At 40.1% G+C, this 27,124-nt stretch overlaps 1 protein-coding gene across 1 annotated transcript; it reads right to left on the reverse strand.

The window, feature by feature from the left end:
* Positions 1-22,340: 22,340 nt before the first annotated feature.
* Positions 22,341-27,054, reverse strand: Cetn2 (centrin 2). The gene is made up of 5 exons (XM_034485357.2): positions 26,921-27,054; positions 24,876-25,034; positions 24,447-24,575; positions 22,842-22,979; positions 22,341-22,477 (listed from the first exon to the last, which is right to left on the reverse strand). The coding sequence occupies exons 1-5, from the start codon at positions 26,921-26,923 to the stop codon at positions 22,388-22,390; spliced, it is 519 nt and encodes a 172-aa protein (XP_034341248.1). The 5' UTR covers positions 26,924-27,054; the 3' UTR covers positions 22,341-22,387.
* Between the last annotated feature and the right edge of the window lie 70 nt (positions 27,055-27,124).

Genomic DNA, 27,124 nt, shown 5'->3' on the forward strand with positions numbered 1-27,124 from the left:
TAGGTGGTAGTGAAAGGGTTAAAATTTTTTCAAAATCTCCTAGCAGGCTGGGCAGAACCAAGAGTACAGGTCAACTTGGTCTTGAGCTCTGTGTTTCAGGAACTTGGCTGACCACAAGATAGATGGTTGGTTACAAATAGGCTCTTAGAAAATAGTCTACTGTTCCTTGTACCCTGTCACAAACTGAATAATGGGCTGGGACTTTCCACAGGTGCTCTCCAATAACCCTCCTTCACTCCCCCTGGGTTGTGGCTTCCCCCCTGAGTTGTGGTTTTTGGCTTTAAATTCTGTCTCCAAAGCCCAGGGGTCAGACCCCACTGCCCCTGCATGGGTCATGGGTCTTAACCTCAGTATACTGATTGAAATATACCACTTATTGATTGCATCAAGTTCAGTGTCTTGTGAGTTAATGGGTGTCTGAGAATTCCTGAGGCTTGGGTGAGGTTCTCCCTTCATGGGGGCCTTACAGTAGAGGACACATGTAAAGCCAGCTCCAAGAGCACCCCCTGGCTGGCACCCATGGAAAAAGCCTCTCCATGGGACAGATATCAACAGCAGACCATGATGTGCTTGCTCCAGAGTAATTTAATACTGGCTACCCACTCTTTGCATACACCCCCCTTCCAGGGTGTTGCTTCCCAGTTGTCATTATCCTATAGGTGCTCCCACAAGTCCAGCAGAGACAACGCCATCCCCTGGAACCTGCCTGGGACACCAAGCTGCCTTCTTCCATCGACATTGTCTGACTGAAGAACCCAGAGATGCACGCTGAGCTCTACAGAAGAGAGATTCAGACCTTCCAGCTACAAATGAACTTTCTTGCCAAAGTCAAATAGCCAAAAGTTACATGTTAGTAAGGAAAACATGTCTATCTAGATTAATCAGATGTTATTACCATCAAACTGCACCACCTGTGTTTAATTGGTTCAATGATCCTTTGCCTTCCCAATCCCCACCCCCAGCTCTTTTTACCCTGTGACTTAATTGTGCTACCCCCTATGGCCTGCATAGTGTTCTCTTTTGACTTCCTCATCCAAAATTTTCACTACAGATGACACAGAAATGCCCCTCCTTTTAAAGAAAAAAGAGTGGGGTGTAGGACCATGATAGGATGGCTGGTTTTGGTCGAAGCACTGGCCAGAAAGCCCGGAGACCCAACAGGTATCCATTGCCTGTAAGGAATGGGCATCTATTCCACTGTGCTCCCAGAATCCAGGCTCCTAACACATGGTATGGAACTCCATTGACCTGCACTGTTCAGTCACGTTCAGGGCAATGCAGCCACACCCAAAGAGCACAGGTAGAGGGCGTGACTACAGGCCTCCAGCCCTAGAGAGATTAAATACCAATGAGAAGCCTGAAGGCCAGAGGGTGGAGCCAATTAAGCATTCTTCCCCAGACCCTTCCCTCTTTCTCCCTCCCTATTTAACTCAGGTCTGCCCTAAGTTTCACTGGGGTGTACATCCAGACTCAACAATCATCCATCAAGCCAATAAGCTGTTTTGGAAACCCAAAAAAATTAAATAGAAAGCTTCCTGAGAACAGAGAAAAGTTTGACACCATAATTGTATTAGCTTACACAGCTTAGGTATTTGTCAAAACTCAATATAGTTGAGTTTTAACAATCCCAGCATTTGGGAGGTAGTAACAAGAGGATTTGGAGTTCAAGGCCAGCCTTGGTTAAACAGTGAATTTAAGGTCAACCTGAGCTACATAAAATTGTGTCTCAAAAACAACAACAAATATAACTTCAAGAAAACATGTAGACAAATTTTCTTTAAAAATTAGAACTGGATAAAAATTTTCAACTCAGGCTGGTGGAGGGTTGCTCAGAGCTAGAGTGTATCTCTAGTAATGTGCAAGCCCTGGTTAAGATCCTCAGCACTAAAATGATAAATGATTAATTAATGTCATATGGAATAAAAAATTAATAAATGTTTTAAAGGGTAGTAAAACAAAGAAAAATAATTATCATACATCTTTATCATAGAAGCTGATTATACTTCATATGGGAGGCTCTGCATTGCTAATAATACTCTATGTAGACTCGTGTGCTGTATAACTATGTTAGCTTCATAGCCACTGCTAAATTATACTTTTGACATTTTTGTTAGGATGTGACACTTTACACATGAAATTTTTGAATAAATAAACATATTAGGCTGGCAAGATGGCTCACTGGTAAATGTGCTTGCCAGCAAGACTTGCAACTTGTTAGATTCCCAGAAGTCACATAAAGGTTGGAGGAGAGAACTGAGTCCACAAAGTGGTTATGTAATTCCATTTCCTCATTTGTCAACAACAAACCAAAGTACAATTACACCAAGCTTCATCCTGGGGAACTAATTGGGATTACTTATAGAGTACTTATGAGTGGGGAGTTGCTTATAGGAGCATGGACACCACAGAAGCTAATGTACTAGAAAATTTTGCTCAGAATGAATGATGGATTCCCTATAGTGGGTGATATTTAAATCTCCAACCCAAATATGACTGGTCAATGAAAACACAACTCAATAATTATGAGTATATTCTGTAAGCCTAGATTGGGCAGATACCCCTACACTACTCTGTTTCCCAGCCTATTCGACCCTTATAACTTGAAGATTTTCCAGCCCCTGAGTCTGTCCTTCTACCTCCTGCTTCCCAGTTGTCCTTTCTTTAGTTGTCTTCTTCCTCCATTGTCTTCCTCCAGTCCTCCTCCCTCTGCTCTCTTCCAACCAACCTTTATTTCTCCACCTCTCCTTCTTCTGCCCAATCACTGGCTCTAGCCTTTATTTTACACCTTAAGGTGGGCAGAAGGTTCACTAGAATTCACCTGTGTAGTGACTCACACCTCCTCTGCAGCCCTTCACAGGAAAGGGGAATTAGTATCAAAATACAAGGCCAGGACTATCCACAACAATTCTCCCTCGTCACATAGATAGAATCTCATCAGTTAACGTTTCCCAGCCTATATACTCTAGCACCTCCAAAGATTCCAAGACCATGTGCAATTAGAACAGAATTGTGTACAAGTGTCTGGGAAACATGACTAATAGTCCAGTAGGATCCAATGGCTCTCCTACTGTTAGGGAACATCAATGGTCAACAGGGTTGATGAGGATAGTCTCTTGTAAGCAGGCACAGCTGAGCTGGTAAAGGTGGCAGCTGTTTGGCTCAAAGAATTGTACTCTATAACAGAAACCATTGTTTAATGGATGTTTAAAATTGTATGATGGAAAAATTATTCTTGGGAATATTAACATACAAGAAGATGGCAAAATGAAGGTGAATTGTCTTAGATAATCAGTGACTATATAGAGTAAGTAATGAAGAAATTCTCAATTCATGGAGAAGAGAAATGAGACAATAACTGTAAAACAATAGCAAAGTTTTCTAAGATGTTTGTGCAGTTTAAAAGGAGAGTAGAAAGAGCCAGTCATAGTTTTGAGGAGCTAATTATGAATGTTGAATATTTAAAGAGCAAACTTGAGCTCAGGAAACTAGAAAATATAAAAATCTGTTTTAAGTGCACTGGATGTTCAAAACAATTTACTCGAATGAAAAACTAAATGAGCAAAACAATCAATGTGGCCTCTTTCTACATGTTGCCAAACACAGACTTATTTGTATTCCTAATCTCTAGCTCACCTGGAAGTAGGTTTGCATCTTTGTTGGACTGGTAGTAAAGACGGTTAGAAGTGGGGCTCTTGGCAAAGGAGCCTGGGAAAATGCAATGCCTTTCTGGCATTGAGCCTCTGTGGTCTATGAAGATTACACAGCCAACGACTCACAGTTTAATGCCCCATCTCCAGATATTCTCTTGTAGATTGTAGAGCATAACTCCCTCTGGCTGTGATCTCCTTAGTTCTTGATATACCTAGTGACACTGAATTGAGAAAAACAGATTTTTTTCCTTTCCTAGCAGGTATCAATTCCAAATAGTTTCTTGCATCAGTGTATCTACTATGCCCTTTTCCCATCCCAATGCTGAGACCCTCTCCCAGAGCTGAGTGCTATCTGGATTGAACCTGTGCAGGTCTTTTTTTATGTGTGTTTCCACAATCTCTGAAAGTTCATATGTGTTTCAGTCCTGTTGTGCCTGGAAGATACGGGGTATTTTTTGGAGTCATCCACTACATCTGGATCTTACAATATTTCTGCCTCCTCTTCCACATAGATCCTTGAGACTTGAGAGGTGGGTTTTGATTTTTTAAAAATCCCATTTAGAATGGAGTGCCCCAAAGCCTCTTAAGTCTATGCATGTTGTCCAGTTGTGGGTCTCTGTTAATTCCCATCTACTGCAAGGAGAAGCTTTTCTGATGAGGGTTCAAGTGATGCAATGATCTGTAAGTATAGCAGTATGTCATTTGGACTCATTTTATTGCTATGTTCCTTTAGCAGAATAATAGTATTTGGTTTTCCCCTAAGCCTATCACCTAACTAGTCTCAGATTCTTAGCCATTTAGTAGTATCAGGTATGAGTTAACATCCCATGGAGTGGACCTTAAATCTAAAAGTGGCTGGCTGCTTCCATCTCCCATAACAAGGCATTTTCAAGCCAAAAGATTGCTTGCTTCTTTGCCTCATGTATGCCTCTTCATCTTTAATTATCATAAAATACACATAATTTGAAATTTAGCATTTGAATTACTCTTTAGTAGTAGTTTGATTATTTCATTTAGGGAAATGTCTTCATCCGTGTTGTAATATTTGTCATATATCACTTTTTATAGTCAAATAATATACTTTCATGTGTATACATCATATTTTGTTCAGATCTTCATCTACTGATGAACATTTGGTTCCTTATTTCCACCTCCTGGTTATTGTGCTTAATGCAGAAAAAACAAGGATGTAAAATGAAGTGGAAATTTCTGGTTGTGTCATGTGATGCAATCATGTGATGTTTTGCTGAGGCAAGACCTGTGAGAGGATACATGATGTTTGGAGAGAGTGTAAGTAGGACTCAACAGTGACAGTGGACTTGCATACCTAGCCTTGTAATGCTTTATTGGTCTCGAGTCTTTGCTTCCTTGAGAGAGGCATGGCAGAGAACTTCTTTTGTGACCTGGTCCAGGTTGCTCCCACTGACTTGTGCCAACTTGGTGGAGGACTGGTGGTTTCTGCTGGATTGTTACACTGTTACTGATTCATGTTTGGTATCCTGACAGTACTGGACTGGACTGCTTGTATCCTGACAACAGAGATTGGAATTGCCCCCAAAGAACTACTTCTAAACAGGTCCATATCCCCTCCTTGTCCTAGTTACCATCTTTTCTCCTACCTTTGGACAGGGGGCTAGAAGGGAAGTCAAAGCATTTGAGAACCCTTATTAAAGTAGGTTTTCAAAAAAACATAAGCCTTCACTAAAAAGTGTCGCTATGATCTGAATTCAAATCTTTTGAATAAGTATACATGAGTAAGATTGATGAATCTTATGATAATTGTACTTTTAATTTTTTGAGGGATCTCCATACTATCTTTCATGGAGATTACACCTTTTCAGAACCCCAGAAGCAGTGTACAAAGGTCCCAGCTTCTCCAGATTCTTAACAACACTTGATATTTTCTATTTTTATTTATTTATTTATTTATTTAGGTTTTTTCGAGACAGGGTTTCTCTGTGTAGCCCTGGCTGTCCTGGAACTCACTCTGTAGACCAGGCTGGCCTCAAACTCAGAAATCCACCTTCCTCTGCCTCCCAAGTGCTGGGATTAAACGCGTGCACCACCACCGCCCGGCGATATTTTCTATTTTTTAATGGTGCCATTCTGATGGATATAATGTGGAATCTCATAGTGATTCTGATTGGCTGATGGTGTTGAGCATCATATTAGCCATTGTGTGTGTTGTTATACATTTACTTTAAACTTTTATGCTATTTATGTGTGAGTAGGGATATACATGTAGATCAGAAGACAATTTATTAGAGTCTGTTTTCTCCTTCCATCATGTGAGTCCCAGGAATCTAATTTATTATACACAATGTTGGGTTTCATAAAGACAGTTTCAAGTATGTCTAACTTTGTCCATATTCATTCCCCCCTTTCTCCTCCCACTAGTCTCTTTATTATGTAAATGAGAAAAAGGCATGAAATATATGCTTTTCTGAGTTTGGCTTAGTTTACTCAATATCAATATCTCCAGTCACACCAGTTCTCCAGCAAATAACATAATTCCATTCTTCTTTGTGACTGAATAAAATGTTATGGTATATGTTCTTTGGATAAATAGCTACTTAAATCATCTATCTATTTTAATTTATTTTTAATTTATGTGTATTAATGTTTTGCCTCTGTGTAAGTGCACATGCGTGCAGGGCCAGAAGAGGGGATTGGATGCCCTGGCACTTGTGTTAACAGATGGTTGTGAGCTGCCATATGGATATTGGGAAACAAACTCAGATCTTCTAAAAGAACAATCTCTTTAGCACCTCATCTGTCTATTTTTTAACATAAAACATGGTTGTTGTCCAGTTGTACAAGTCATTTGTGTATAGTCAATAACAGAAATATTATCAGATATATTAACTATCAGATATACTAACTATATTAACTATATTAATGATGATCTGTCATTTCATTGTCATTTTATGCTAATGACTGTTTCATTTAATATGTAGGTATGTTTTACTTTTAAAGTAGCCTTATTTATCTAATTGTTCTTTGGTCGTATGTATGTTCTGATGCCATATTTTAAAAAGCGATCATATCTAATGTCATGAAGCTCTTTTCTCCCATTTTCTCTATATGCTTCATAGTTCTGTTCCATAATTTAAGTCTTTGATTCATTTTAAGATAATTTATATACATGGTATATAGTGAGACTCCAGCATGGTTCTTTGACTTATGTATATTCAGCTGTTCTCAGCATTATTTGTTTAAATAGCTCAGCTCTTGAAAGATGTTACAACTACATGTGACTCTGTCTGTGTTCAAGCCCAGAGTCCACAATATCCATAAAGTTTAGAGAGTCTGTGGAATTAAATTTGGAAAAGTATATTTTTTTCTCTTAACAACCTCTAACTGAAATTTAGCTTTAGCAATAAAGGGTGCAAACAGTAAGCTACAAGATAATAAGCAGGATTTTATCACCAAGAGAAATACCTAGTATCCTCAGTTAACAGTAGTCGTGGAAGCAACTATTTCCAAATATCCTTTATACTTGTCAGTACTTGGAAATTACCATAATTAGACCTGCTACTCTATTTTATTATTTGATGCATTAATGAAGAGACACATGTTTTATGACAAAATCATGCTATAACAAATATTTTAGTAGTTGTATTTCAATTAAAATTATTTCCTTTTAAAACGTACCTATTTTATTTCATGCATTCAGAAATGTTGTTCCTCTTTCCCCAGACAACCAAAGAGAAGATTTGGATGCCTTCTCAGAGTGGGAGGAAACACAGATAAGTAGATACAATGCATTCAGTGATTTCTGTGTTGTGTACACTCAGGACCATGGAAACCCAGGAGACCATATCACTCCAAAATGATCACTCATGCTTAGAGGTTTCTGTGTGGTGAGGGTAGCACTACTGATTCACAATGCTTGCAGGCCCTGCTCATTTGTTTGCCCCTCTGTGTAGAGTGATAAGATACAGTGAAAGCAGCCCTACCCCCTTTGGTAGCAGCAGATCAGTTCCCTTCCCCCCTCTTCTGCTGATACCAGATATGTTCAGCTATAGAAGAGATGCTGCATGAGCTCTCAGTAACTATGGAAATCCCAGGGTTTCCCTAGTAACGACTCCAAATGGGTCTTGTTGCTAGGGAACACTGGGATTTCCCAGGCTACCAAAGAACAAAAGTGCTTTAGCTCTAGCACATAAATGTGAGCTCAACTATGAGTCTGAGCCCCCGGGGACTGATGTTTACCCTTCTGATTCTGGTGCTTTCAGAGTGCCCAAGGCCAAGCAAAGTGAAAAGGGAAGGGGACACACAGTGGGCAAGGGGATCCTGAGTAGGTGCTGAGGAGTGCTATTGGTGTGCAAACTATCAGAGAAATCTAAATGTGCCCAACAGATGCCTTGAAGTGGAAGGCATTACATTTTGGAAATTAACTCCTTTTGTAGCACAGCATTTAACTGTTCATCAAGTACATTCTCTGGGATAATCGCACAGTGTACCCCTGTCCAATTTCAACAGAAGGGAGATGGCTGGAAGCTAGGCTGGTTTAATGGTTATTTAGTCTAGGTAGTCACACATGGACTCTACAAACTTAGGTTTTGTTTTTTTGTTTTTTGGGGTTTTTGTTTGTTTGTTTGTTTGTTTTTCGAGACAGGGTTTCTCTGTGTGCCCCTGGCTGTCCTGGAACTTACTCTGTAGACCAGGCTGGCCTCGAACTCAGAAGTCCGCCTGTCTCTGCCTCCCAAGTGCTGGGATTAAAGGCATGCGCCACCACTGCCCGGCTTACAAACTTAGTTTTAAGACTCAGCTGTCACTGATTTAAAGGGCTTAATAACTTTGTTTTAGTTGTTTGGGTATGTGACAAACATACAAGTTCATGTGTGTATGTATCTCTGTGTGCAGAGGCCAGAGGTCACCATCAACTGTCTTTATCACTTTTGAGTCAGAATCTCACCAATTAGCTGTGTTAACTGCCATAGAGCTCTCAGGATCCAACTGGCTGTATTTCCCCCATCCAGTGCTGGAGTTGTAGGTACACACTGTCCATAGCCTGATTTTACATGGGTTCTGAGGATCTAAACTCAGAAACTCAGAACCTCATGCTTGTGCAGCAGGCACTTTACCCATTGAATCATCAACTTCCAAACACCTTAACATTTTTCAAGAAAAAAAAAAGAGGAAAATGTAATACTAAACACATATTTCAACCCATACGGAAACCCATTACAGTAAGGGCTTTCTAAAAGTGGGGGACATAATGTGTTTTTGTTTTACAATGGGTCCCACAAATTATGTATAACTCCTAAAACTGCCATTTTACAAAGGAGAAAACTGAACTATAGAGGAACAGGTTTGATGAGCTTAAGTTCACATGTCAGCCCCCTTTTAGAGCCAATAGATTTTCCTTAACTATCTTGGGGCATCAGTAGGCAGAGTTTGATCCAAAGAGGCATCAGTGTGAGAAGACCCTCTTGGGATGCTCACAGCAGAAAATTAGGGGTTGTAGAAAGCATGGGCCTCTCACCTGTTCTGGGGATTCAACCCAAAAGTAGAAGAAACAAGATTTTGGAGAGTTTCTGTCTCACATTAAAAAAAAAAAAAATGGACAGAATTAAGAAAATGCCTACGCTGTCTCTATCTTGATCCCCTTGGCTCCTCCCACCTCTCAGAAACTGCATCCTTTTGCCTTAGATTCTGTCAAAAGTAGCTAGTTTCCATCTCTGTTCCTTGATCACGAATTCTAGGGCCATTAGAAAAGCCTCATCTAACACTCTACACACACTCAGTGAATTCATGTCAGACCCTAAGGTGATGCTTATAAGGACTGAATTTTTCTCTCTCCTAAATCTATATCCTGAAGTCCTAATACCCAGTACTATAGAATGTAATTTTCCTTAGTGAAAGACCTTCTAATGAGACAACCAAGTTAGAGTAAGGTTTGCATGGTAGACTCTAATGCATTGTGACTTGTTTCCTTAGGAAACAGAAACACAGATGATACAGATAGATACAGATGCAGATGCAGATGCAGATGCAGATACAGATAGAATGAATTTTGCTAACTGCATGCAAAAGAGAAAGGGCTCAGAATAAAGCAACTCTGTGTACACTTTGATATTGGACTTCTGGCCTCTAAAACTATGAGTCATTATATATCTATGCCTTGAACCACAGCTGTTTAAATGACCCAGTCTGCACTGCCTTATTTTGGAAGACGACTATAAAAACCTTCTCTCACTTTGTTCCTAGGAAGTAAAAGTTATGGCTGTTTCTGAAGGACCTGAAGTTCTGGGGGGTAAAATGGATACAGGCTGTATGGCAGTCACAGCAAGTCTGGAATCTGGTTTAGTCTAACTTTAAGTCTATGGGTACAACTTACCCAGCCTTGGAGAGGCTATACCCTCAGCTTGCCCAATTTGGAAAATCTACAGTTATTTTCAAGGTACATCCCTTTCTTGTTTCACTGTGGGCTTGGGGCCTTCCCTGAGGCATATCATTCACACAATTTTCCATGAGGCTACAATTTCTAAAAATGTCTTTTTGCTTTACACCCCTATCCCAAGATGGGATGACTGTCCAACCTGGATCCAATGATGCTCCCACACATTGATGCAAACATGTCTGTATCAGAAACAGTCCATTTCCTAGCAATTCTTACCAGCTAAGCCAAATTGCCATATGCATGAGTCTGTTTTCAGGGTAGTTGTTTGTCCAACAGTCCATTTACTTGTTCTTGGGTTTATATACTATGCTTATTTCCCTGTAATTTTCAAACATTCACACTTTTCTCCCATCCATTTTTTCTACTCTCATCTTGAGTATCATTTGTCTGGCCACTAGCTACTATCCTATGTCCTTTCACCATTTTACAATCAAATTCTCAAAAAATATTCTCATATAGAGACATAGGTATTGATATAGACACACATAAACACATACACACACAGAGAGAGAGACAGAGACAGAGACAGAGACAGAGACAGAGAGATTGATTCTCTTTGATACTAAATCCAAAGAGAATATTCCAGCCTTCACAGAGTATCCTCTCAGCCCTGTGGCCTTGCAGTTATTTCCTTCAGTCACTTTGCCTATCTTTAGCTTCCTGTTTTTGCTGTTCCTCTTCCTATTTCTTAAACACTGAAGCTCTGGGATGTTTGGCCTTTGATACTTCTCTTAGCATTCTCACCACACAGCTTCCTGAAGAGAACTTCCTCACACCTATGGTTTCTCTCATTACACATTACATATACATATGCAGTGTGTTCACCAGCCACCACTTCCTTTCCTCCTTTATATGTAGCTACACTACATTTCCCAGAATCTCATTATTAGGATTCCCTTGGGTCATCACGTAGCTACATACCATCCAATGTGATGTCGATAAGAGGTTGGATGACACTTTCAGGTCTGACCACATATTATCCTCAATATGCTGTCCTCTCATTTATCTGCCAGGTACAAAAAGAGAAGATCTGTGAATATCTATGGGCCACTGGAGCCACTGAACAAGAGAAAGCTGGGTTCCTAATAGCTTCCATGGAGAAAATGTCAATCTCCATCCCAACTCTCCTCCATCAGCTTGTAGACAGAGCACAGCTTACAAAATAATCCTCTATTGAATAAGTTCACTGAGATGCAGAAATTATTTGATACAGCAATTAGTCTAGTCCAGCTAATATTCTGTATATCTAGTTACAAGAAATTATACAGGCTCATACTTCTAAATATACATCAAATAATTGACAGAGGTGCCCAAAAGGACAGGCTATACAATGGTGAGAACTAGAATCCAGGAGGGGGTGAGGGAGGCAGAGTCATGAACCTGGGAAACAGACTCCAGAGACCAGCATGGAGGTGCAGATTTACTGTACTGTGCAGTAGCAAGTGTTTTCTATACAGCCTTTGGATCAATAAGGAATCTACATGAGGTCTGGAGTAGTTACCCACCCCACTGTCACTATGGGGAGGTGTCAGGCTGCCAGCACCTGAAAGGATTTCCATGCAGATGGAGGAAGCGGCCACTGCCCTGTTCCTAGCTCATTCTGAGGTTCCACTAGTTTGCTAGGATCCTCTATTTTGTGTCACATGGTATGCCAGTGAACATGGGCACTTATATTACCATCCACCAGACTCCATGCAGGGTCTGTAGCACAAACAATATAATCACTTATTTAAGTAGATTAGGAAATTACAGATTTTGTTTATATATTTAATCATCCAACAAATACCTATCAAGTACTCAAAGTATAGCAGATACTGTGTTAGGCACCAAAGTTGAAGTATCAAGCATGGATAAATCCAGGCCTTGTGCTCACAGTTTTCCATAACTAAATGACAGGAACCATGTGCCTTTATATCTTACCATAGCCAATAGAACTTCCACAGCATTTGCTCTTTCACCTAAACATACCATCCCCCCTTTCAAGAGCTTAAACCAGATCTAATAGCAAAGTACACCTTTTGTTAAGAATATTTTTCATATTTATTCTGGAATTATATTCTGGAATGTTTATCATTTTAATTACTTCTAACTATGTAATCCATTGACACTAAATATATTCACAATGTACTGGTAACCATTACCATTACCAGTATATTTACCCAAAACTTTGTCATTTCCAACAAAAACTCAATACACATTTAATAGTAATTCACTTCCCTTTTCTATAGTCTGTGGTAATCTCTTATTTACTATCTGTATGCATTTGCCTGTAGTATATACCATATGTAAGTGTAATCATAATATATTTGTCATCAGTGTCTGGATTTGCTCAATAAGCATAGGGTTTTCATTATCCATGCAAGAAGAATTGGTATACTATATAGATATATATCACAATATATATTACATATATGGAAATTTACATATATAGAGAAAATTTTCGGTCATAAAGAACAAAGCTGTCATTAGCAGCAAGTATTTAAAACACTGAGCCATTATCTTTCCAGTCTCAGATGGATATAATTTTTTAAAAAGGAAATAGCAAGAAAAATATAGAGGAACAAATGTTTCTAATAGGAAGTGTGAAATCCAGCACATGTACAATAAATATATGCCAATAAAATTACTTTTAAAAATTTATTTTGTACCTTCTATGGATGAACAATAATACTTCATTGTATGGATAGATACATTACATGTCATTCATTCACCTATCAACAGATGCTTGACTTGCTTGCAGCTTTAGTGTAAGTAATGTGCTAGGAACATGTATGTACAGATCTCTTTGGAACCCTGCTTTTGATTATTTTGGTTTTATACTTGGAAGTGTACATGTCAGAGACAATACCATGTCATTTTATATTCCCTCAAGCAGTTTTAGTTATTGTAAATTAATACCAGTTATTTTTTTAAAGGTTATATCCATCTGGGACTGGAGACATAATGGCTCAGTGTTTTTAAACACTTGCTGTTCTTGTACAGGATCTGAGTTTGGTTCCCAGCACTACATCTAGTGATTCATATCTTGTGGTTCTGAACCACTTATACCTCCAGCTCCAGGGTATCTGACCTGTCTTTTGGCCTCTGTGGCTACTCACATGCATATATGTATATATGCACATATATGTATATTCTTTTTTAAAATTACACCTTTCCTAAAACATGTAAAGTGGTACCTAACAACATTCTAAAGACATGGAAATCATACATGGACACATCCTTGTTGAAATAAATTTAATCTCACAATGGTATTAGACAGCTAAGTTGGTTTTTTTTTTTTTTTTTTTTGGTTTTTCGAGACAGGGTTTTCTGTGTAGTCCTGGCCGTCCTGGAACTCACTCTGTAGACCAGGCTGGCCTCGAACTCAGAAATCCGCCTGCCTCTGCCTCCCAAGTGCGACAGCTAAGTTTTACAGACACCCATGTCTTAGGTATGATTAGCTAAGTGCTTGCTGAGTTACAGTCTTTGATGGAATGGATTTACATATATCTACTCTTTTCACTATCATAACAATTATAGGAAATAGATTTTTTGCTGTTGCTCTAAGAATGAAAAGTGTGAGACACAGAAATTACTCTCAAAAAATGGAGGAAAAAAATTATGGAGACATTTTCTCAGTTGAGGTTCCATCCTCAGAAGACTTTAGCTGTGTCAAGCTGACATAAAAGTAGTCAGGACCCCTGACAGTATTAATGATACTTTGTTATGCTTGCAGACAGGAACATAGCATAACTGTCTCCTGAGAGGCTTCATCCAGGAGCAGATGGAAACAGATGCAGAGACCCACAGCCAAACATCAGACAGAGTTTGGGGAGTCTTGTGGAAGAGTGGGAGATAGAACTGAGGGAGCCAGAGGGGTCGAGGACACTACATGAAGCTCTAAAGAGTCAATTAACCTGGGCCATGGGAGGCTTACAGAGACCGTACCACCAAAGAACATGCAGGGGCTGGACCTAGGCCCTTACTCATTTGTAGAAGATGTGCAACTTGGTATTCATGTGGGTCCGCTAACATTCAGAGCAGGGTCTTTCTTTGACTCTATTGCCTGCCACTGGATCCCCTTCCCGTAACTGGATGGTCTGATTGGGCTTCAGTTGGAGAGGATGAGCTTAGTCTTACTGTTACTGGATGTCCCAGGGTAGGATGGTACCCAAGGAGGCTTCCCATTCTCTGAGGGGAAGAGGAAGGGGTAATAGCAGAAGGATTTGTAAGGGTAGGACTGGGAGGGGGTGTTACAACCAGGACATCAACTGAATAAGTAAATAAATGAATGAAAAAAAAACTAGCCAGAACAACCCCTTAATTTCAACACTGGGATTGTCAATGAAATTACTGACCTCTATAGTAAAAGACTGAAAGAGTGCAGCCAAATTCTTATTTTCTTAATTTGACAATATTTATTGAAATGATGACATGTGCAGGGCCTTTCTAAGCCCTTTAGATGTAGTATTGGCTTGATTATAATTCTCACAACTGCTCTTGAGGTAGGTTCTAGTAACACACTCCTTGCAGACAGATGAAATGAATGAAGTCCTGGGGCCTTGGGTTACTTGCTCCAGGTCAAAGCAGTGGAACTAGGCACAAAAGTTCAACATTTCACTGTTATCACTAACAATGCCTCTCAGGAGAGTATCTGCTTTGATAAATATCTACATTCTTTTTTGTAGGAGGATTGTTTGGGAGGGTTTTAACAATGAGAGGATTTCATGTAGCTCAGGCTGGCTTCAAAGTGCCCTGCAGCCAAAGCTTGCCTTGGACTCCTGATCCCCCTGCTTCTGCCTCTCTAGCACTGGCATTCCAGAATCACTACCTTAGTTAGGTTCCTTCAGGAAGCAGTTCAAAACAGCAAGCCTGATGCTGAGGCCACCCTGAGGCTCTGGTAACCTGCCTTGACTTTCATCTTTCCCAGGTGTTTTGTGATGGATCTCTCCAGAAGAGGCCAGCTACAATATCCATAGGGGAAAGAGTTCTCTAGCAGAGGTTCCAGGTTCAAGTTTTGTTTCCTTGACAGTGGATGCTGTAACAGAGCAGTTCAAGAATTTGGCAGGACAAGTTCTTCAATAAGTGAAGTATCTATGTGTTTTGCTAGAAGTCTGGTAGCAAAATACTATCAATTCAGAGGCCTCAGCAAAAGAAATAAGTTTATTTTTTTACTTGCTTGTTTGTTTTTTACAGAAAACCAAGATTTGAGTGTTTGGCTCAACCAGATGGCTGGTTCCTTCTAAGGCTATGAAGGAAGGAAGGGCTCTAGCATCTCTCCACAGCTTGTGGGTATTCCAACCATCATTCTCTCTGTGTCTCTTACATGTTATAAAAATTCTTCCCCGAGGGAGGCAAAACAACGTCTACCTCTCCTTATGAGGTCACAAAGACAACCTAAAATATGATTCCACCAAAGTTCAATGTGGAGAACCAGTGAATGTATTATGATTACTCATAAAGCACTAACGGGTAACTGGAAGGAGTGTGGGTGATCCAATGCAGAGGCACTGCAAAGTCTTCATCCAGCACGGATGAAGGATTCTTCATAGCTGTATGGATAGAGCCTCTTGTTGTTAACCTTATGCAATCTATTATACTCTAGTCCCTCCCCCAATACCAATGCTGCATGCAATTAAGGCAGAATTGCACACACACAGGGCTAAGGGGAGCTGCTCAATGTCAGGGATGGCTGTGATGGCGCTCAGTCCTCACCCCTTATCTTGATGGGCTCTTAAAAGTAGGCACAGGTGATCAGAGAACCCTACCGGTTCCCTCTGTGTCCCAATGTCCCCTTTTCTGTAAGTGAATCAGTAATGATAGATATGGGCCCATTCTTATGACCTCATCTTAACTTGAACACAACCATAGAGAACTTAGCCACAATGAATGAAGTTACATTCTGCAGTACCAGGAGTTATAACACCAGCACTGAGGGAAAGCACAATTCAACCTGTAATAAAGGATAATTGTCAGAAAAACAGTCATGGACAGCTAGAAAATTTTAATGAGTTAGTAAGCCCTTGCTTTATGACCCACAAACAGTTAATGAGTGAGTCTGACTACAGCTAGAGCAGTGCACCAGGCGCAAAGCGTGGCTGTGAAGAACTCAAAGACATAACCGTACAGTCCCTGGAGGGTTGTTCAGTGTAGTTGGGGAATCTCAGTGAGCCATGCAGCAGGTAAACAATTCTGATTGCAAAACTGTTATTGTACCCTTTTAATTAGACTCAGTAGGGCACCCATGCAAATGAGCTATCCTTTCATGAGAACACATGCCTGCTAGTCTTTTTGTGGGGTTCTCCAGCCCCACAAGGATTTCTCCTCCCCTCTATCCCAGCATCCTATCCATCATGTGCCAAGGCTGTTTGAGCATCAAGAAGCTACTTAAGTAGCCATTGGCTCCGGGCCTCTGTCCTAGTACTCCATCTAGTGGCAAGAATGTTTTTTGCAAGACAGCTGTCTTGCATTAATTCTAGCTGGGAAGTCTCTCCCTGTCCCCTCCCAACCCGCCTCAAAAAAAAAAAAAAAAAAAAAAAAAAAAAAAAAAAAAAAAAAAAAAAAATTTCCAGAAGGAGAGAGCTCTGGAAAAAAGAAAGATGTAGGTTTGGGACAAAGATAAGGATATTTCGAGCGAGCGGTGGCGCAGCGGCTTAAGCTGCCTGCATAGGGCTAGCCCCGGGCCCTCTGCTCTCTCTCTCTCTGCATCTCCCGGTTCGAATCCCGCTTCTCCCGTGCGACTCTGCCCGAGTCTCTCGGAAAAAAAAAGATAAGGATATTTCAATTGGGGAAATGGCAAAGACATTATGTATATAGAAATGAACCTACATAGTTCTTATAAAGTACAGAGAATCCGAATTCAGGGAAACTGAAATACTGGCAATGGAGAGTGATCTGCAGTGACAGAGATGATTGCACTAATCTGCTGAGGGCTGTACGTAAGACCTACACCCAATGTGCCCAACAGCTTTTTGACCATATGCTATGCAATAGCCTGGCACCCGTAAGTCCCCTTTGTACTCATGGTACGCTGATTTTCTAGATGTGCACAGCAAGGCTGAAGAATGTCAAGTGCTAGGCCTCCAAAGCCATCGACACCAAGTAGAAAAGCTGCAATTTGAAAAAGATGGGACCAAAACTAAAGGACATACTCCTCCACAGGGTACCATGAGAACAAGGTCTTGAGGAAGGACAAAATAGAGAGCAGGTGGGGACCAGTGTAACAATCAATATTTGACTGGTAGTTTCAGAAATGAAAAGGGGAGGAAGGTTGATGAGGTGGCTCTGTGGTATAAATACCTGCCACCAAATCTAATGACCTGAATTCAATCCCTGGGATCCACATGGTATAAGGAGATAACCCACTCAATGGTTGTCCTCTGAACACACATGGTATAAGGAGATAACCCACTCAATGGTTGTCCTCTGAACACACATGGTATAAGGAGATAACCCACTCAATGGTTGTCCTCTGAACACACATGTGCTCTGGCACATGCAACCACATAAATAAAAGAAATGTAATTGAAATTTTAAAAAAAAATTTAAAAGATGGAGGCTGGATGGGTGACTCAGCAGTTAAAAGCACTTTCTGTTTTTGCAGAGGACCAGGGTTTGGTCCCTAGCAAACACATAGTGGCTCACAACTGTCCTTTACTCCAGTTCCAGGAGCTTCCATACCTTCTGAGGGTGTGAAACATAAATATAGTGTGCATATGTACTTGGTAGCAAAACATATACACAAAATAAAAATTGTTAAGAAAAGAAACTAATAGGAAGGGGTAGATCAAAGTGACTTCTAGTGGGTAAGTCTTGGTGGCAGCCTAGATGGTCAGAGCAAAGAACAGAAAGGAAGGGTAAATGACATACAAAAAGTCTAAAGAGGCAAAAAGAGAGACGCTTCCTTCCATATAGCTCAAAGGCTGACTGTGATATTCTTAGCCATGAGACCAGAGCTCTCTTAAGAGACAGTTCAGTGGTAAAGAGCAAGAGCATTTGTTGTTCTTGAGGAGGAACCTGAGTATTAATCCTTGTGGAGGTCGGGAAGTACAAACCCCTACATCCATGCTGGGTGCTGCACAATGGCTTTATAACTTCAGCTCCAGGAAATTTGAAGCCCTTTCTTGGCTTCTGCAGACATAGACACCTACATGTATAGATATGCATGCACGTGTGCACACACATGCACGCACACACACACACTCACAAAGAAAAATAATATGTTGCAGAATGGCACAGTAGATTGGTCACATGGCTTCATGACTACAATCCGTGCAGATTGATTACTTTAACTATAATGGAAGGTGCAGGATACTCTAGCAAATTCTAGCATATGGAACAGTGAACAAAACAAGTCATGAAACTCATTGTGGAGGAGGCAACAACTTAATACAAAATGTCAATCACAGTGGAGGGCTCAGAAAGAACATTTCCTGGATTAGGGCGTGGGAGTGGAGTGGGGTGTGTTTCTTGGCTTCAAAAACAAACACCATCAGGGCAGCAAGCAATTCTGGCCAAACGGATGGATATCTTTCTGTGTAGTAGGCTGAATACCACGTGTTTTCTGGGGATTAGTAACTAAGTCACTACTACTATTAAAGTGTGGTTTTGATTTTATTACTTTCTTTAGCCCTGCTCCCAAAATTCTAGTATTTGAAAGGATAACAAAAAATGAAACTAAGTTGAACAGCTCTGGCCCACAGTATAGTTAAAGCAGGAGCAGACTCAAGAGACGAACTGGAGGGGAGCCCAAGGTTCTTGCACTTGACACTGTTTGCATGGTCAGCACTTTCAGAAGCCATTAAAGTTCAGGAAAGTTATTCCTAGTAGATGCCAGTGGACATGCCCAGGAGCCTGTAGCCATGTGGCCTGGTTCTAAACATACAATCTAACTATTAGGCTTTCCAAAGAGGTATGTTTCCAAGTACATGTTCTCTTGTTATCTTAGCCACCATAGAAACCATAACAAAAAGAAGAAGAAGAAGAAGAAGAAGAAGAAGAAGAAGAAGAAGAAGAAGAAGAAGAAGAAGAAGAAGAAGAAGAAGAAGAAGAAGAAGAAAAAAAGCTGCTCATGAGACTGAAGCAAAATAGTCCCCAAAGAATTAAGACCTGGTAGAAGGTAAAAGTACCTCAAGATGGCCTAGAGAAGCCAGTCTACATTTAACTCTCCGACAGTATCATGTATCTATGTCTTCCAAGGACTGCAATTCAACTACCTTAGTCTTTAAACTGCTTTCTCAAATAGATCCTAAACTCAACACCAGTGTGTCTTCAGAAAAAGACTCATCCACTGAAAAAATTCTTTCATGAATACTTACTATGTCTTTAAGCCCAACATGAATGGACCTCTTTTCTACTCCAGACCATTTTTTCAAAACTTCTATGTGCTCCCTCCCCATTCCCACCCAACCTCACATCAATTAGTCATTACTGTCTTCAACTGAATCCCACTCAACAAAAATTTCTCTGCTACAGCCTCACATGGACTATCTTCTCCATTCTCTCTCTTCTTCCCCACCACCCATTACTGTGTTCTGTCCTAAAGGAACTGAACTCACCTTGGTTCCTTCAACTTCTGATCCCTTCCTACTTTGTAAAATGTCTCTCAGTCCATTCTTCCCCTCCTTTGCCACTGCTTCTACACACACACACACACACACACACACACACACACACACACACACACCCCTACTGATCTAATTGGCTGAGCCTGTCTATCTCCTGAGTGCCCAAGTCTCTAGTACTGTCATGCTAGAACCAGGTCCATCCCATCTATCACTCTGCCTAAGTTCTTTTTCTATCTGCCATACCCAATCCCTACAGTGCCCCTTGCCTGGTTCCACAAGAACTGAACTTACACAGCTCTGGTCCTTCTTTTCACAGCTCCTTGGTTAGCCCCACCTCCCTAATTGGATGGCTCACCCTGTCTGTCTCTTTCCTGCACTGAGAATCACAGAATGGCTACACTGCAGAACATGGTGACTTCCTTATATTTGCTTTTGTCACTAAGGATGATATGCAACTCTCAACTCCATCAAGAGATTCCAAAGAGAATTGTTATCAGAGTGGGAAACATAAACAGGAAGAGAATGTTTTCAGGGTAATTAGCTTGATTCCACTATTTTATAAAGTAGACATATTTCAAAATGTAATTGTGCATACACTAAATATACAGAACTTTTACTTGCCTGTTAAGAATAAACTGATTTTGTAGAACCATATATTTCACAGGAAAATGGGTGGAGGGCCAGTCTTTCCAATCATTTATCTTTTATCCTCCTTTAAAAAAATGTTGTCGACTGACTTTGGGGACAACGATCATAAGTTTCATAGAATGAGATCATTCTGAAACATCTTATACTTGAACACCATAAAGCAAGGTCCTGTTAAGAAATTTTCATTTGACGGGCACAAAATCTCCATTCAATAGTTCTCCTCATTGTACAACAAGGAATCCGAGGCACTAAGAGAAGCAGCTTGCCCCAAATTGTTAATCCAGGAGCTAAGTGAACCCATGTTATAACCTAATTCTGAGGTACCTCTTGGCTTTTTGTCTCCCTGTGTTTTCCAAGGAGTAATCCCTCACTTATTTCAGTTCACCTAGATCCTCAAGACTGCCAATATATAAGGGTGTGGCCAGGAGCACAACTTTTTAAAAGGCCCCCAACCGAAAATATAAAATACCTTGGTAAGTTGAATATTAGATCAAGAGGAATGGGAGGCCTTTATTATTACACACACATACAGAGAGAGAGAGAGAGAGAGAGAGAGAGAGAGAGAGAGAGAGAGAGACAGAGACAGAGACAGAGACAGAGACAGAGACAGAGACAGACAAATGGGGGGGAGAGGAAAAGGATGGAGTTTACTTAGTGGTTAAGAGAACTTCTTGCCTTGTTGCTCTTGCATAATTTCTGGGTTTGATTTACAGCACCCAGCACCTACATAGCAACTCACAATTGTCCCTAACTCTACTTATAATTTTACAACCTCTTCTGACTGATGCATGTACCAGGCACACACATAATATGCAGATATACATGGTGGCAAGATAATCATACACATAAAATAAATATATCTAAAAAATTTTAAATGTATGTATATATGACCCATTGATGATCTAATTCAAACTGATATAGTCATATGGAATCTTGTTTTGCTTTGCTTCTTCGAGACAGGGTCACACTTTGTGACCCAGAATGACCTGAAACTCACTATGCAGGCCCAGCATACCTAAAAGTCATGGCAACCCTCTTGCCTCATCTACCTATGAACTGGGATTATAAGCTTGATCACCTTCCTAGCTCTGATTGTTGGTTTTGTGTGTGTATGTATGTATGTACGTATGTACATATGTACGTACGTACGTATGTATGTATGTATGCATGTTTGTAAGTATGTATTCAATCATTGTCCATTTTCCATTTCCCTCCAGCTCTTCTTTTTTCCCATCCTCACCCTGGATTAGAATTTAATGCCACATACTTGGGCTTCTCTCATAGGGAATTCTGTGCAAGTCCAGAGGGTACTTGTACAATGAGATACTATAAGCAAATAATCTTACAAGATTGCCTGAATATTACCTACTGCTCATCAGTCTCCATTTTGTCCAAGCAGAAATTACATATAATTTCCTTAGAGCACAAGGAAATTCTACTAGCTGTAAAAATCTCCAAGTTCTGAAAGCAAAAACTATTTATAGCAGAAAAGTAACATAGAATTATTACCTGTTTTTATCCATAGGCCGATGACAAATTTTATATATGTACCAAGCTACCCTCAACACAGTTGTAAACATAAGGTAAACTCACAGTTAAAGCTAAAAATACTCATCCTTTAAAGAATGAGAGCGTAAATTAAGAAAGGTTTATTTTTTTTAAAGAGAAAACAAATGCATTAACACACATCCAAATGCCACAGCAAGCACTCATTTTGTTTTGTAAAAGAGAAAACTGCACTGTGGTGTCAAATGAAAACCAAAACCATTTTAAGAACAACCACTGCTTATGGGGAGCTGGATGCATGGACAATTAAGAAGCCATTGAACGTTTTCAGCTATGTGGATATACATGAGCAAAGTGAAAAAATGAAAGGTGGAATGGCCACAGTCACACTTGCAGACCCTTTCCCCCACTCTATGTGCTCTTCCTCTGCCCTGCTGACTTAGTCAGCAGGTAAATATACAAAGAACTTAATATCAAAGAACACTTTCAAAAGTCAAAAATAGATTCAAGGTCATGGCTAAAGTTACCCCAGAGGGTGGGAGAGAGGGGCTCTCAAAAGCCATATTTCACAAAATGCCAGGCACTAAATCTAGTCCCATGTGCTTGCAGTAGAAAAAGAAACACTAATCTTAGTAGAGGCTGGTCTTCTTCATGATGCGCAGGAACTCTTGCTCATTGACCTCACCGTCTCCATCTCGATCGGCTTCATCAATCATTTCCTGCATGGAGGTAAGGGTTCATCTGAGATTAAGCCACAAACTAAACTGAAAAGTGACTAGATAAGAAACTTAAAATAATGCTATGAGAAAAGATGACTATGGTCCATTTAATATGAGTGTGTCCCTTTCTATGATAGTTACTTGAAAACCAAATCTCAATTATTGTCATATGCATCCATTGAAAAAATGCTGGAAAGTCACCCTTTCCTGAAACCCAAAAGAGGAACTTCAATTGTACATGTATATTCTAGAAACAGGGTCTATGGGCATGAAATTATCACCAGATGTATGAGGGATACTAGCTTTCCTTTAAAGAAGGTAAATAGAGACAATGGAACCCTGGAAGCCAGAGCCCTCTTCTCACCTGCAGTTCCTCGTCTGTCAGGTTCTCACCCAGCTCCTTGGCCACGCGCTTAAGATTCTTAAATGATATTTTCCCAGTCTCATCATCATCAAACAGTTTAAAAGCTTTCAGGATTTCTTCTTTGGTGTCTTTCTCAGACTGGAGTAGGACACAAAACTTATAGTTACTCATATCTAGCCACTCGACCACTCCCTGGTCATCATTCTGACTTGAGCAATGTTAGGAAGCCAAGTCCTTTGATTTATGGTGGCATGTATTCCCTTTTTACTTGCTATCCCATCATCTAGTAAAGATGCCTGCTTTTGGAAAAGCTAAGAAGTCCTGAAAAATGGACATGAGTACTTGTTTGTGGGGGCAGGCAAAGTATCATGTCGAAAGGACAAATTTCTGGCATAGCTGAACAGTCACATACTGTTTTCACAGGTAGAAGACAAGAGCCTTTGGAGTGAGCTGGAGCTCTTCTTTGTAATACCCAACACTGGATCTTGCCAGGTATCTACACTGTCCCTCCTGTGCTTTGTGTTGTACAGAACTCTGCCCAGTTCTAATCCCAAGAAGGGAGTTGTAGGAAAACTATCTTCTTAGATTACTTCTCTGTCCCTGTCCCATATCATCATATGGTTCTGGTGATAGCTGTCATGATACATGTCCTCGGTCATATGCCAACAAGTATGGTCCATGGTAAAAAAGAAGACACACTACTTTAGTAAACTTAACATAAACTCAGGGGTTACACAGAAATTATAATTGTATGTAAAATACAAAACAAGCAGACACTAGATTCATTTTTAAAATATAGAAGCAGTGAGTAGGGTTGTAATCAGGGAAAATACATTGCTTATGGTAATAGAAGACAGATATCCTGATAAGGGCAGAGGAGGAGAGAGGTATTTTATTTTTATTTTTCACAATGGCCTTCAAAGAATTACTCAGGCCCTGAGTACCACAACAGAAGAGAGTAAAATTTCTGAAAGCGTTCAAATCTCAAATATTCCTGGAAGGTTCTTGCCAGGAGGTACAACTGGAGAGAGCCCCTAGGAAGAACAATCTAGGAACTAATCTTGAGTGTGAACCATTTGTCTGAAAATGTCAGATTAATACCTGATTTATTGTATGCTTTAATTTTTTAAAGATTTGTTTATTTTGTGTGTGTGTGTGTGTGTGTGTGTGTATGTGTGTGTATCTTCAGACACACCAGAAGAGGGCATCAGATCCCATTACAGATGGTTGTGAGTCACCATGTGGTTGCTGGGAATTGAACTCATGAACTCTGGAAGAGCAGTCAGTGCTCTTAACTGCTGAGCCGTATCTCCAGCCCCATATGCTTTAATTTGTAATAATAATAATATTTTAAAAATGACTAGCATTTGAAAATCACTGTGTTAAAAGGTTTTAATGCTTGTGATTATCATGTGGCCACATTGAAACAAGGTAATGCTGTTACCTTAAAGAAAGCCACATGAAACTTAGGGATCCTCTCAATTAGAAATACAATCTCCTATGTGAATGGGATAGATTTTGTTGGATGAAGTTCTTTTTATGTCTAGATTCTCATGTTTCTACTATTCTGGATAGAAAGTACGCTAATTATCTTAGCTAACTTACCATTTTCTGAGTCATCACTGTCAAAAAGTCACTGAAGTTCATTTTTCCTGTTCCTTCTTTATCAATTTCACTTATCATTTTCTTGATTTCTTCTTTCTTGGGTTCAAAGCCCAGAGCCCTCATTGCCACCTACAATGAAAACAAAATCATCTAAATAGACACATGTAAATGATGTAGAAACAAAAATGACTGTTGAGGATATTAACCTAACACCTGATAAAATGATGAAAATGGTTAGGGAATACTGTAATGCTGATTTAATAGATATTTGCAATCAACTTGATCAATTAGATCATTGTTTCGTGTATAATATACACAAGGTACCTTTTTCTGATACTTTTTACAGGAAGTCTGGAGAAGAAAGATAACAGGTAAAAGGCAAGCAATAGGGAAACGTAAGCTAACAAAGCAAGGATGTGTGCAACTTGCCTTTAGTTCCTTGATGTCTATAGTTCCAGTTCCATCAGCATCAAAGAGATCAAAAGCTTCCCTGATTTCCTGTTTCTGTTCTTCAGTAAGTTCAGGCTTAGGGCTCATCCTTTTTCTCTGGGCACTGGATGCCATGTTTGTCTTCTTAAAATTAGAGGCCTACACACATTATACAAACACAGAAGCACAGTATTGCAAACCATAGTCCTTGTTTTATTTGATAGATCTAAACATACATATCTTTTTCATTTAGGCTCTACTGTTTGTAATGCACTTATGTCATTATATAAACTTCCGTGGGCCAGTGATTTATCTTTCTGCCAAGCTTGACAACCTAAGTGGGAACCAGGACCCAGGCTTCAGTTTTCATTATCAAAGATGCTCACATGGTAAAAGAAGAGAACCAACTCTTCCAAATTATTCTCTGACCTCGGGCTACAATGTGCTTCTCCCCCTGATGTAAAAACTAAAATAAAATTAACCCCAACTCTAAAAAAGAAATAACACAAACCTCTGTGATGAAAAAACTTTCAACTAAAAACTATTTTAACTTATATATGTCAGTTTTTACTAAGTTGTAAAAAACAGAAAACTGGCAATAGTGTGGTTATTTTCTAATGTAACTGTAAATTTGTGTTAATATGATTTCTCATATGACAAAATCCAACTATATTTCATTGGGGAGCCACCAAATAGAAGGGAGTTTTTGTTTTAAGATAGTATATTACCATTTTCCTCCTTGTTCTTGTATAGATCAAGGAAAAGGTAAATATATGAATATGAATTTCTAGTACTAAAATATCCTTCATGAGAAGATATAACTCTGAACTCCACTGTCTTAAAGTTTATACTACAGAAAGTCCATGCAATTGTACCATTAATCAACATTAATCTAATCAACATGTCACTTTAGGGAATTCAATTCCTTAAGTCATTTTAAGCAGCATCAAAAGCCCTTGGAATGATAGTATCATTTATGCCTAAAAGTTTAACATGCTTGAGTTTTCTTCTTTTCCAAAGTTAGTAAACAGCAAATGTGAGACTGTATCTGTTTGTAAGGAACAAGCTTATCACTTTATTGTGAATAGACTGTCACAAATTTCCATATGCATTTCAATTAGAATAACCTGGAGTGGCTTCAGTTTTCATTATCAACAATAAAAAGGGAAAGGATACCTGTTCTAATGCCACTGCTAACTCAGACAGCTGGGTAATTAATGAAAAAACAGTTTATATCAACTGATTTTAAAGATCTACCTAATAAATTGATAGATAACAAGGTTTGCTGAAAGAACAATTAATCCCTTCCATGAACCTCTGTCTCTTCTCCTTTTTTAAACTATTGATTTTAGAAGCCAGGAAATCTCTTATTCTTCATTCTGAAAGAGCTAGCTGAGAAACTAATTACGGATACGGATGATCAATTGTACATGATTTCAGGAATCTCAGTTCTAGAAATGAACTTAAAATAGATACTTGTGGTGCTGGTTCCCATGAACTCTGTTCCTCTAATTAATTATGCCTAAATTTGACTAAATGTAAACTTACTAAGATAAATATTATGCCAGTACGAAGTGATAAGAATCAATTCATTTGGATCGTGCATACTTTCTCTGCGAAGCTCAAAACATCTCCTGATAGCCTGAACGCCGCGTTTGTGACCATCAGAACACAGTAAGCCTCTTAGCACCTGCATAAACTTTAACTGGGTGGCCGCGGCCAGGAGGCCTGAGTTTGACTGAGGCTGGAGTCTAAGAGAAGCAACAGAATGGTCACGCTGCCGTTCCCTGAAAGCCAGCGGAGGTCCAGAGGCGGTTTGTCAGGGGTGGCTGAAGGTGACTGGGACGGGGAGGGGGTCGTGCGTAAGCGCTGGCGAGGCAAGCAGCTGGCGGCTGTACTTTCTCTCCTACCCTTCCGGCTCACAGCTCCAAGGAAGAACTAGAGCGTCAACACCAAGAACGGTGCAAGAAAGGGTGCAAGGCTGCATAGAGGCCTAGGAAAGGACCAGGGCACTTCGTGGGGTCCACCGAATCCCCAGCACTTACCATCACCCAACGGACTCGGCTACCGGTTGTTAAGGCAACGGCGTACTCGCGGCCTCAGCGGCGTTCCCACTACTCCGCGCGCGCGCAGCCCGCTTCCCATTGGTTTGAGAACGAAGAGGTGGGGTTAACCTGGCAAAGCTCGCCCAAGGACAAGAGGGCGGTGCGTCGGCAGCCAAAGACTGGCCTCATTGGGCAAAATTGTGA

Source organism: Arvicanthis niloticus, chromosome X (genome assembly GCF_011762505.2).
Source record: "Arvicanthis niloticus isolate mArvNil1 chromosome X, mArvNil1.pat.X, whole genome shotgun sequence".
Taxonomy (NCBI): Eukaryota; Metazoa; Chordata; class Mammalia; order Rodentia; family Muridae; genus Arvicanthis; species Arvicanthis niloticus.